This window comes from Neolamprologus brichardi, unplaced genomic scaffold (genome assembly GCF_056152115.1).
Source record: "Neolamprologus brichardi isolate AB-2024 unplaced genomic scaffold, ASM5615211v1 NODE_ptg000031l+_length_7269946_cov_1, whole genome shotgun sequence".
In the NCBI taxonomy this organism is placed as follows: Eukaryota; Metazoa; Chordata; class Actinopteri; order Cichliformes; family Cichlidae; genus Neolamprologus; species Neolamprologus brichardi.
The window spans coordinates 3,410,741-3,423,978 of NW_028270136.1; the positions used below are offsets into that span (position 1 = coordinate 3,410,741).

General features: G+C 41.9%; 1 protein-coding gene across 1 annotated transcript; it reads left to right on the forward strand.

The window, feature by feature from the left end:
- The first annotated feature begins 1,455 nt into the window (after positions 1 to 1,455).
- Positions 1,456 to 11,442, forward strand: LOC102791077 (cyclin-dependent kinase 5 activator 1-like). The gene is made up of 3 exons (XM_006805121.2): positions 1,456 to 1,952; positions 4,282 to 4,921; positions 5,009 to 11,442. The coding sequence occupies exons 2-3, from the start codon at positions 4,406 to 4,408 to the stop codon at positions 5,498 to 5,500; spliced, it is 1,008 nt and encodes a 335-aa protein (XP_006805184.2). The 5' UTR covers positions 1,456 to 1,952; positions 4,282 to 4,405; the 3' UTR covers positions 5,501 to 11,442.
- Positions 11,443 to 13,238: the final 1,796 nt, after the last annotated feature.

Here is a 13,238-nt window from a genome sequence, read left to right on the forward strand (position 1 = left end):
TGTAAGTGCAATGTGTGTGTGTGGATGGGAGGGGGGGAGGGAGGGGGGGGGGGGTATTTCCGGTAATCAGTGCTTTGATGAGCAGGAGGGTTGTGATGAAGGCCATAGCTCTGAGGAAGCAATTGTTTTTCCGTCTGTGCGTGTGGGCGTTGATTGTTCTGAGCCGTCTGCCAGATTGCTGTGATTCAATCAAGGGGTGGCCAATGTAACACAGTTGGAAAGAGCTCTTCATGGTTTTTATTGCAAAAAATAAGTAAATAAATGTACCAGCAATATCTGTGTGAACCGAGCCAGTTGTTGTAGTGATGTCAACCAGCTTACGAATAAAAAGGTTCAGAAAGCAGGAATGTAGGAGTCGTGGTTTCAGGATCAGAGTGGAAGTTTCAGCTCTGAGGAAATCATGATCCCAGTAAACAAGGACAAAACACCTAAGGAGTCCTGAGGTCCCTTCCCAGGCGCAGGATGAGGTGGGGGAAGATCTCATCTCATTACTGGGGTTTCACCCTTAATCCCGGTGATGATAAAGATCCACGCCTTTTTTCACACCTTGGCTCATGTGATGACTCACATGATTAATAGGGTTAGTGACCCTCGGAACCCCTACTCGGGGTTAAATACCTGGGACTCTCCACCATTTGGTTTTAGAACTGAAGAAACCTCTTGGAGGAAGTACATTTGACTTCCTTTTTTCAACCACTCAAAGAAGCCCTGACCTGGACAGCCACAACCTGCGCGGACACACTGGGAACATGTATGTAGCTTTCTGTCTCTTTAAGAATGTATTCATGTTACCTGTTAAATAGAAAATATAGTCGCAGGGCGCTACATTTATGTAGATTGTGTATGTAAGGAGAAAATAATTTTTAACATCTTTCTGAGAGAGGAGCTGGTTAAGACTGAGTCAGCTGACTAAACAGACTTGCTTGCGCACTTTATACAACCCCTACTCATTTATACAACACAAGTTCTTTCTGACTAACCTTCACACACATTCATATTTCAGTGAACACATCAGAGAGCAACTAGCACATCCCTCAGTATTAGCCCTGTGATGGAAGGGAAGGTGTGTGTGTTGGGGGGGGGGGGGGGTTCTTTGTACCTGTAAGAGGAGGATTCGCCTGTGAATCTGCTCTTTTTGTTAGCAAACACGGTGTTAACGGGGCCTCACTCGCTGTGATGAAGTGATTCACAAAAATCACTGCGCTGATCCTCAGCAGCCACCCTCCACCACCTCCACCACCACAGCAGCAGCAGCTTCGACACGTTTGGCCGGCTGCTTCAGCACCTCGGAGAGCGATAGGCTGGAGCGCGCGGGCGGCCAATGACTTCAGCGGCGGCGGCAGCATCCGGGCAGCAGCCAATGAGAGAGCGCCGTTTCTCTCCCACATCCAACCCGAATAAGTGCTGATGCCCGCATCTCTCTCTCTCTCCCGTCTCGCTCTCTCTTTGCTTTGCTGCTTTACTGAGGGAATAAGCTGCCGCTATTTTTGGACTTTATCGTGGCCATGTTTTTCTGTCCCTCTCTCTCTGTCGCCGCTTTTTTTGTGTTAATGTAGGTTTTTAGACCAGCGGGCCGGCGTGCTGTTTGATTCATGTCTGGGCGAGTTGTGAGCATCAAACAGCCTCCACCGTGTAGTTTTTCGGGCTTCTCAATGGAAGACACCTCTCCACTCGCTGCGAGCGAAGGAGTGCGGCACATATTCGCTTTGCGTGTGTATTCCCGCAGAGGAGCGAGAGACTCTTTCTGAATGAGGCTGTGAAGGGAAGGGGCGCGGGCAGCAGACCTGTCGGTGTTCGAGCGAGACCCGTTTGGCTGGACGAGCTCGTGCCGGCGGTTGTGGATACCGTGGGCGGAAAGCCTTTTCACATTTTGATCTTACCCAGCAGCGAGGGTACGGGGGAGGTCAAGGTGGGATACATGGATTTCACAAGAAGAGAAGATTAATTAGAAGGTAGGAAACGTGTTTTCCCTGTAACACCATTTTTGTCAGGTGATGAAATATTAAAGACGCTCAAATAATTCTCAGATAAACGCAGAATCAGTCAGTACACAGCCACCTGCTCAAAAAGAGAGGAAAAAGCATTCCCCCCCCTAATGTTCAGGGCTGCCTCTCGGTGTGTGTTTCTGATGCTGCCTGGTGTTGGTGGTGTTCGGGGGTGGGGGGTGTTCAAGGCTTCCATTTTGAAGCTAAGATGGATGCTTGCGCACATTTCTTTTCCCTGCCTCCGTGGCCTTATCTCGGTTCTTATATAATGCTGGTGAACACTGGTAGGCCCATGCTGGGGCTACCAGTGCCGTCTATATGCAGCTTTATGTGGGGAGGTGCGCCATTTATACAGGACTGCTGTGATGGAATGCCAGCTATTTGTGTGGCTGCACGATTTATTATGAAGTTTCTGCACAGACACCTAATGCAGTTGGCTGACTCTTTCTCTCGCTGGTATATTGCTGTAACCATAAGCTCTGGGGTGCTTTTCTTCACTTAATGAACATACAGCACCAACAGCTCAATGTGGACCTTGGAAGCAGAGATTTGCGCAGTAAAAACAAACACTCCCACCACCTAACCTAAAATCCTCTTATTGACGTGTTCTGAAAGGGGGGCGCTGGTCTTGTGACCTGCTTTCATCTGCATTTGCAGGCTCTTCCTCCAGGCAGGAGCTTCTTCAGTTGTCATTGTTACAAGTGGACGGCAGATTCACTGTGTAAATATCTATCTGGCCGGTTACAGGTTGTTTCTCATTGTCTAGCAGATGAGAATCCAGGTTTTTCACCAATGATCACCAATGATATATGTGTGATTTGCAAACATTGATATGATTGATATTTATTGTATGTTACTGCAAAGTAGGTGGGTGAGGCAGCTAGCAGTGTTGCATCACAACAAAATTTTCCTGTAGCTTGAAAACTATGTTTGTCCACTTGGTTTTCTCCAGGAGCTTGGATTTCTCCCTCCATCAAAAGAAAACAAAAAGGCACTGCTTGTCTGAATGCTGTTTGCAAAAGAGATACTGAAATGTCATGAATTTGACTTCCTAGTTAAAAAAATTTTAGCCAAGCTGAGGGCCTTGGAGGAATAACTAGCAAGAAGACCTTGAGAACTGTTGATTGGGCCATTTTCATCTGACTTGCTTTTGATATCACAAAGTAGGAACCAGAGTGTCCTTTCTGGTTTCAAAAACTAACCTCACTTTCTAAAATCATATTCAAGGTCTTCCTTACTTGGAAACCCAAGAGGAACAAATAGAAAGTATATCTTGATAGGTTTTCCCAAACATTTCCCTAAGTTTTCCTATTTTCCCTCACGAAAACAAATAGAATGTTTTCTGATCTTAAAGATATCAAAATATCTTTGGACTCTCAACCAAATTTGTCACTCTTTATGGTTAAAAGAAGGTAAGGGGTCATTTCTAGACTAGTGTGAAGACCTCGAGCATCAAAGTGTGTGAGGTCCTTTTTGGACTTAAATAGCCTTTCAACCACATTTCATGGTTGACTGGAGCAGACAGTAGTCAAACTCAATGGGACCTCAATGGTTACTCTCTTTACTCTTTTTTCAAAAGGAGAAGTAAAAACTCTCCTTAGTCCTGTGCGAGAAAACTGTGAAAAGTCTTATCTGAAAGTCCAGCAGCCATTTGGGGTGTTTCATCTGGATATCTTGTCATGGCTGTAGTCTTCAGTGCATTCTGCTCTTGGAAAACTAGTTTGTGTATAACCCAACCCATTTAACTCAGGGTCCACTTACAGATGTTTTGGGGAGATTTTAACAATATTTCTTGGTTTTTCTTATTCTCTCCTCACCAAAACAAGCCAAAGCTCAGACGTGAGGATTGTAGCATTTGAAATAGTAAAAAGAAAACTTAACTCATACTACAATTACTACGAGCCTTTCTTTCATCCCAGGATCTTTTTCAGAGTCATTTTTCATGTTTGACGAGGCTGACAGCAGCAACCTCATGAAATGATCTAACTGGATGGTTGAATTCATAGTGAGGAAAGTCTCTTAGCAGAGGAAGGCTCTTTTGAGTCAGTGTCTTACTTCACTTCTGGTCTTGCAAACAGGCAAAAAATATTCATCATTCATGTTCAATATTCATCAGCTAGTGGAGTGTTAAGTTGTCATGGTTGTGCAAAACTTTAGCATCTAGGTCTATTCTTTGCTTTGATAAACCACTCCACATCTACATCTCATTCTCTACTGAGAGAAGACTGATGAAACTTCATCAGTTGAAATGAAATCGAACTAATATTGCTGCTTTTTGTCTGTTGTTTGTTCACAGGTTCAAACTCCTCCAGAAGTGAGACGCTGACCCTTTCCAAGCTTTTTGTCTAGACTAGTCAAAGAGCTTTCCCCCACTATTTTCCACTGTACCCAGTTTCTGCTGCTAACTCTAACCAGGCATCATGGGTACAGTGTTATCGCTGTCTCCTAGCTACCGCAAGGCAGCCTTGTTTGAGGATGGGCCGGCCACGGTGGGCCACTACACCGCCGTCCAGAACAGCAAGAATGCCAAGGATGCCGCTGCTGCAGCAGCAAAGTCCCTAAAACGTCCCTCAATCATCAGTGTGCTCCCATGGAAACGTATAGTGGCTGTATCAGCGAAGAGGAAGGGGTCCAAGAAATTACAGTCAGACAGCGGGGATGGAGGGAAAGGAAGCTCTCCGGATGGTCATGCAGCCGCCACCACCAACTCAGCCTCCAATAGCCTGAAGCTCAAGAAGTCGCAGTCCTGTGCTAACCTCTCATCCTATTCATCCAGCCAGGACCCAGCAGCCACCACTACCACTACCTCCTCCCACCTGCCCGCCTCCAAAACCTTGGCTAACGTAGCTACTGTCGTTGCCAAAAAGAATTCCCTCACAGGTCCTGGGATCCAGCCTTCCACTGCAGCTGGAACGCCAAAACGTGTCATTGTTCAGGTAACCTTCACTCTATAGCAAAAGAAAAACTAAAAACTCACGCATGCATAATTTGATCAACACTCTCTCCTTCCCTCCTAAACACAGGCATCCACGAGTGAACTCATGCGCAGCCTGGGCGAGTTCCTGTGCCGTCGGTGTTACCGATTAAAGCGTCTATCCCCGACAGATCCGGTGCTTTGGCTGCGCAGTGTGGACCGCTCCCTCCTTCTTCAGGGCTGGCAGGATCAGGGCTTCATTACTCCAGCCAACGTGGTCTTCCTCTACATGCTGTGCCGCGACGTGGTCTCAGCTGAGGTGGCCTCGGAGCGCGAGCTCCAGGCCTCACTGCTTACCTGCCTCTACCTGTCCTACTCCTACATGGGCAACGAGATCTCCTACCCACTGAAGCCCTTCCTGGTGGAAGCAGAGAAAGAAGCCTTCTGGGACCGCTGCCTGGACATCATCAACCGCATGAGTGGCAAGATGCTCCAGATCAACACCGACCCACACTTCTTTACCCAGGTGTTTGCTGATCTGAAAAATGAGAGCAAGAAAGAGGAAGAGAAGACCAAGCTCCTCATAGGCCTTGACCGATAAGAGGGCGCTGGGAGTGGGGGGGGTGGAAGGATAGACAGTGAATAGGTTAAGGACAGGAAGATTAATGTAATCCAGTGTAATGTTACTGTAATGTTGTAATGTTGTCTGGCGTCTCTACTGGTGATGATTAACCAACTTTTCAAATGTAGAAGATAGAGCTCGTTGTGTGAAACGTAGTGTTGATGATAAATTTACTTGAAGGCTGCAGTTAAACAACAAAGCAGATAAAATCAGGGTTGCTGAGGTGTTTCTCAAACCGCCAGTCATGTTGACTGGATCTGATTAGATTCCCAAGATTAACAGGCTACTTGTTGGCATTCAGCATCCAGGTCCCTGAGCTCAGGGTAACACGTTTTAAAGCTGAGATACAATTGTTGAGATTCCCAGCAACAATATATCTGACAAAGAAGAAAAGGAACATCATATTTCATCAAAAGCACGGCTAGCAGAGATCATGATGTGACATTAACAGCATGATAGAGAGCGCAAGAGATCCATTGTATTTACCTTTTACCTTGGGTGTAAAGAAATTTGTCAGTCTGGCCTTTATGTTAAGAAATAAAGTCCCGACTAAGTTTTATTGTGAAAGTTAATAGAAACATAAATGGGTTTAGAGACGCCAGACAACACAGATTTAGTTACTGAGGCTGGATATATAAATATATATATATATATACTGTATATGTATACAGTATATATTTAGCATTGAGGCATTTTTATCTATAGAGAATTGAACCACATTGCATGAGGTCACTTCATATGTCCTTGCACATGACCACTTGCTTATTGCCAACTCCGCTTTACCTTATTCCTAAAGTCCTTCCCAAGCTTTATTGCACTCATCAAAAGTGGTTCTGCAAGGTCCATTCGCATAACATGAAGAGTATTAACGTGCATAGCGTGGATGAGATCAAGTCAACCAGATTGTTTAATTGGCACTCCTATTTATTGTACTGAAGTGGATTCATGCATCCGCATATTATATAAAGTACTGTAGTTTTAAAGGAACATTTGGGTTTATCCAGGCAAATATTCTGGGAATTAGGAGACCATTTGTCTATTTTTAAGAGTATGACATGCTAAACCTTTTGGCACAGATGAATAATTATTAAACAAGCCCTTGTGTAAGCTGTTTACAAATACGTGGGAAAATGCAATACTGACCCCTCCAGGGCACATTTTACACAGGGGATGAGCTCGTTTATTTCTCTTACCCTGCACTTTCTCCTGCAGTCCATATTGGTGCTGACAACAGAAAGAAAGAAAGAAAGAAAGAAAGAAAGAAAGAAAGAAAGAAAGAAAGAAAGAAAGAATACTTTTAAACGACTACACTCGTGTTGGGTGCATCACACTGTATGAGTGACTGGTGGTGATGGGTCATGGAGGATATGTTCTTATAGCAGATCATGTGATCGCTTTCTCAGCCAATGACTACACACATTAGTAATCAAAAGTAAATGTGAGTATGCTCCAGCTGTGGAAGTGCAGAGCCAGACACAACAATTGTAGATGTGACTTTTCTTCCACAACAACACTTTGATGTTGCCGTCACCACTTGGTACCAGAGACCTCGGCTGCTGTTTGAAGTCCCAACACCCAGCCCTCTTTCCTCTGCTCGTGGCTCTCCACAGCAACATGGACAAAATAAATCAACACAGATTCTCTCTCTCATTTCGATCGCTCCGGTCTGGTCTGAACCGGTCGTGTCCTGTCTGGTGCAGTTCAGTCCAGTTGTCCCATATTTAGAGACTCTCTGGTCCACTGACCTGATGGCTTACTTATTCACGGAGCCGTTTGACATGCATGTGTGCTTCTATAGGTTTCCTAGCATGCTGCTTTGTGTTGGGCACGCCATGCCTCATGTTACGAAAGAGACTGAGCAGTTGCTATGCTGAACTGCTGAAAGCTAGACTGAGCGATGTGACATCCAGGCGCAAGGACGATCCAATGAGGACAATATGTGAAAGGTTAGAAGTGGACATGCCATTACTATAAATCCATCAGTCAAGGCAAGGTCAAGCACTTGCCCTTAAAACAGATTTTTTATGTATTCATGTGCACAGAGGACTAAAAGAGCCCACCGAGATTAGCCTCTGTGTGTCTTTGGTCACTTATTTGTTATGTCCAAAGAGAAATCTGAGAACTAATGAACTGTAAAAGCAAAATGTTTTACATTTTGGATCAAACGTAAAAGCGATCTTAGTAAGAATTGATTTCTTCTCGTTTCTGCAACTATACCTGTTGAGCATGTTGCTAAAATGTATCTCATCCCTAATCCTACCCCTATGTGGCTCTACAGCAACCTATTGTACATTAACCATCTGAGATCTAAGCCCCAAACCTAAGAAAAACAGGGGTTTTTTGGACAAATGTAAACACATTTTGATGTGTCGGTTAGAACCAATATGTTCTTTGTCCCCTTATTGCTAGTCCTTAGAAAAAATGAACAAATATTACATATTCTGATAGTATAGGGTGATTACTTAGGCCTCAGAGGGTAAAGAGTACAATAGTTCTGACTTTTGGTAAGCAGCCACATTTTCAGGCTGAAAACTTATAAAAGGCAGAATAAAATCTCCAGACTTCCTGTCTAAAAATGCGTGATCAAACAATTTCCATAATGTGCTTAAATCTGGTGCTTTTTTCTTCCTAAATCACCTAAAGTCCACCTTTAAAGACCCCACATCTTCAGATTGTATGGGTCTTTCTTGTTAGAAGTTTCAAGCCCAAAACTGAATTTTATGAAGAAGCTCAAAGGAATTATGATTCGGTTTTGGAAAGCTCCTCCAGAATCACAAGAGAGATTATAGAAGAGTTTCCAGTCTGTGTCACCAATAAATTTATTGAATTGATGGTCCATTACAGGACCATTGTAAGGGTAGTCCTTCAAAACATTATGATGGATAAATGGATATACTGATCTTATACATGTCCCCCTGAGGTGAGAGTGTTATCCTTGATGATGTCATATCTCTAAGTCTAACAACGACCAATAAGATGTTTTCAGTTTTTGAAAACCGGCGCCCTGTCGGCAGGGCGGAGATCTTGTGCCATATCATTCTAAGACTCATTATTTCATACAAAAAGAAAAAGAAAACAAAAAAACATGAGCCAAGAAAGACTATAAAGTTGTCATGAGTAAGCTTTTCATAATGTTGCTGCATTGTACATCCGACATGTAGACCAGAAAAAAAAGACTTTCTTTACATGGTAAGGAATACATGCCAAAATGGAAAGCTTGTAAATTCAATATACAGAGAAGTTGTGTGTGTCACTTTGCAAAATGTATGCCAAAATTGGAGTCATCCAACACTGGAGCGTTCAACATTCAGTTTAATTTGTGTATAATAATATTTGGCCTTCCCTTGTAATATGAAAAAACAAGACTTTGCTTTTAAAAATGAGGAAATGGATTTTTAATCAAACAGAATGTCATGCCTCTTTCCAGACTCGTGTCTTCACAAAGCAGGAGATGTTTCATGTTCAGATGATTACCAACTGGGCTGCAGCGCTTTCATGCTCTGAAGAAAAACATGTAGCCTTGTTCCAGAGTCAGACCTCATGAGACAAATATGCACTCTAAGAATGAATCCATGGCAAACATGCTTGTTTACATGTCCTTCCTCCTAGCTGTTTCTGATGGGTTGAATAGTAGACAAGTAGCATATTCCTCAAAGGCATTCACAAGATGACTGTTGAATAATCCTGTTTGTAATTTGTTGTACTTGACGATCCAAAAGGATCTCTCTCTGCAGGCAAAGGGATAAAAGAAAGGTCAAATGGTTACAAGTCGTCAACTCCATAACAAGATGTATGTGAACTGTAATAAGTTAATGTTATACAAGAATTTGCAATTTTTATTCATGTCAGTACTTTCAGTATCTAACAGATTTAATAGAAGAATGACACAGTTTTCGAATTAAAGGGTAAAGGTTTGCTTAGCCCCACAACACAGGCCAGGCCTTTAGTTGTCTAAGCTTACAGTGATAAGGGCAGCAGGTGTGGTGGCAAATCTTAGATTGTAATTGATCCAAAAATAAATAATTAATTCATTACTTAAAAGAATTCCATAAAACAAATTTCTCATTTCTAGCTAACAAAGGTTACTGGCTTAAAGAACAACAGTCAAAGGCTAACTAACTCGATGGCTATTTGACATAAACATTAGCTAAAATATTCTCTAAATTATTTTTTATTATCTATAGCTGAGTCATGTCAAAATTACTTGTTGGAATGAATTCTGTCTGTAAAATGCACAGGTGAACTGTGAATGCTAACAATAGCATTTGCCTTGTTTGTGTCACTATAATAAACCAGTAGCTGAAGCGAGCTATTGCTTTAGTGGCTAGTATTTTTTTTAAAAGAAACCCTATCGCTGACACTTAATGGATAAAGTGTGCATATATGGTTGCTAATAAACAGCTAAATTGAAACTGGGAAAGCAAGACAACAGGTTTCCTAATGAGATGTAATTGTCCAACACCCATTGCCCAGTTAAATGGGGATTAGATGTCACTGTGGTTGCCAGTGTTTGTTCGTCACTGGTAGTCTCTTACAAAACAACCTTTAACCAAAGTATGTTCCGCAAAACACACCAAAAGTAAGGGTGAAGTAGATGAACATTTATCAAGAGTTTTAAGAACAGACACACTCAAGCGGGTACAAAAAGTTATTGATTTATTCGAGAGATATGAAAAGGCTTTTAATGAAGCAACTGGTTGCTACAAACAACTTCATGCTTGAAGACAAAGGCTACAGCTAACAAGCATAAAGTTAGCTTCTTCACCAAATAAAAACATTGGTCTTATCAACTTAGTCTGTTCAGTTCATACCTTATAGGGAATAATGTCAATAGGACTCTTATTTTTTCTTCTTTTAATGCTAGGACAGTAAGATATCTGTTAAATGTGACGTTATCTTGGGTGATGCTAGCTAGGCTGATGCTAGCTAGGGTTGCTACAGTAAATGTTAGTGGAGCTAATGGACAACACTGCTAACACTAGCTTAAAGTCTGATAGCATCAAAGTCACAGATAGTGTATATACAACTAAGTGGATGTGCTAGTGATAAAAGGGGCACTGCATTATTTAAAAAATTAGCTGCTTGGCCTTTTAGGTAACAACTGTTGGTTAAGCTAATGATTGTATCTTATGTTAGCGATGAGAAACACACCTTAACTCATTTGTCATGGAATGGCACCGATAAGGAACCACCTTAAACTCTGGAAATACGTCTTTCCACATTGTGAACAAACCCAAAGCTTGAAAGACCTTTTGTGCTGCGTTACAGTTGCTAAGCTGTGATTAAACAATCATTAAACAAGCCGTGATTTTTCACAAGCGGTCAGCGCTACTCGTTCTCTGATACACTGAATATTCTGTTTTCTTTATTCAGTACCCTTGTAGCGTCAGATTTTGACACTGATGTTAGGAGTGATGATTCTTAATGTGTAAAATTACCAAAATATTTATGACCACTTTCCACCTGCTCCAGGCCTGTCAGCTGTGCAGGGACAACAAAGAAAGAGAAAACCGAAGGTAAAGGAAAGCTGTCCTCTAAATGAACCTTTTTCTTGCAATGGAGAAGGAAAGTATGAGTTGATAACACCCCCTCCGATTCATGCTCTCATCATTGATTAACTCATAACCATGTGCCATATTTTATCTTGCGAGACATACAAGACAAAAAAACGACAAAAAACAAAAGAAAAAAAACTATTGTGTGACATATGCTTCTAATGATGAAGTTGGTTTTCCTTCCTTTTCATTTGTGAATCATATTGTGTAAACAAGAATCTTTGGTGAACAAAGTCAAGGCTACTAGTGTTACTAGAGTGCTGATGCTGCAATCTGTTACTATGTGGATGTATGAATATGTATGTGAGAAATAAGAATACTTTGATCAACTGTTACAGGTACTTTATATAAAAACCTTTACAAGCATGGTGTTCTGTATTTTGTTCAGGTGTTATGACTGATATTGAGACAGTTCTTACTTGGACCACAGGAAGGCAGCAGAGAGTCTCTGGAGCTGCACGTTTGAGGCAGCTGAAGAGGAGCTGGGAGGAAGAGCATCATAATAATTTTGAAAAAATGCAATTACTGCTCACTAGCTCCCTAACCTGACACTTGAGAGTCATTAAGAGCAGGTTTAATTTTTATTGGTGATAAAAAAATTTTTAATACCAAATCCCTCAATTCATTGATTATTCTGCTCTATACATCTGACATAAAGAGAAACTTACTGATGATGCTGAACACTTAAATACTTAAACTTTAATCGTAGTTTCTGATGAGTTTATATTCAATTGAAAAACTGATCATACTAACCTCTATAGTCTGATAAAAAGCGAGAAACAAAACAAAAAAAACATAAACAACGGCTGCTAGGCTTTTGAGCATATAGTACATACAGTCCTTCTACAGACCTAGTTTTACACTAAACTGAAGGGACAAAAGACCCAAGGTAGGGATGCACCGATACCACTTTTTTGGAAACGAGTACGAGCACGAGTACTTGCATTTCAGTACTCGCCGATACCGATACCAAGTACTTAATAAAAACATGATTTAAATTTACAGGTAACAGCTTTAGTCCTATAATTTAACAAGAAAACCCCAAAAAAACAAGGGACTGTTTTGGAATTAAGAACATTTATTTAAAATGAAAAGCATGTTGTATGCAACATATTACAGAATAAATAATTATGAAAAAAAAAATTAAACAGTGACAGTGCAACTCAAGTATTGTTTTCAGTTTATTGTAAACTCTGCCGCTTTGGACAACACAAGGGGCATTAATAAACATCTTTGCTATTTAGTGCACAATATTTGAATAAACTAACAACATCCACCAACATAGAACTGTGGCAGTCAGTGCAACTGAGGTAGGTATTAACATCAAGTCTAAGATGACTCACTTAATGGAGAGAAAAGGTGAGTGGCAGGTTTTTTTTAAGAAAAGTAGCTTTTCTGCATTATCAGCAGTCAGACTGTTTCTGTTTTCATCTATAATGTGTGACACTGAGCTAAAAAGCCTTTCACTTTCCACACTGCTACATGGGGCTGAGAAGTATTTACTCGTCTGTTTCTCTGTTTAGAAGTCTCACTAGCACAGTCACAGCTGGGATGACATCAGAGGCTAGTGCGTCGTAGCTGCTCACTTTTTTAGTTAGTTCCTCAAAGGGGGCGTGGCAACAGTCGTCTCCATAAGAGCCCATTGGTGAGCGGTGAGATAGTCAGGGAGTTCGTGCTCGGACACGCCCAGCACTCGCTTTTGCTCAATGAGGGACTGGAGCATGTAATACGTGCTGTTCCAGCGCGTCTGTACGTCCTGCTGCAGTCTCTTTATTGGCTGGTTGAGCTGTCCCTGAATGTCCTCGAGGCGGGAGTAGGCTAAGGCGGAGTGTTTAAAATGCCGTGGTATCGGGGGACTTTTAACGAGTACGAGTACTTTAGATGACTTTTAAATGTGGTATCGAGGCCGATACCCGATACCGGTATCGGTGCATCCCTAACCCAAGGTATTACCAGAGACTTGTCTAAGAAAGAGACACAGCACAGCATCCTGATTTCAATCCTGATTTGACTCCAGGGACCGTTGAAATTCACAGAAAGAGACCTTTAGGTCTGGTGAGTATAGCAAGTCTATAGATTATTTTACAAGAGCCTAAATGGAAATATAGTTTGTTTCTTTAAGGTGGTGATGGTGGGGTAGCAGGCAGGCCAAGATAATCAAC

Excerpts from the sequence above, each read along its gene's own strand:
- LOC102791077 (XM_006805121.2), top strand. The coding sequence starts at position 4,406 with ATGGGTACAGTGTTATCGCTGTCTCCTAGCTACCGCAAGGCAGCCTTG. Across the intron at positions 4,922-5,008 it reads CAAAACGTGTCATTGTTCAG|GCATCCACGAGTGAACTCAT; the intron begins GTAACCTTCACT and ends TCCTAAACACAG.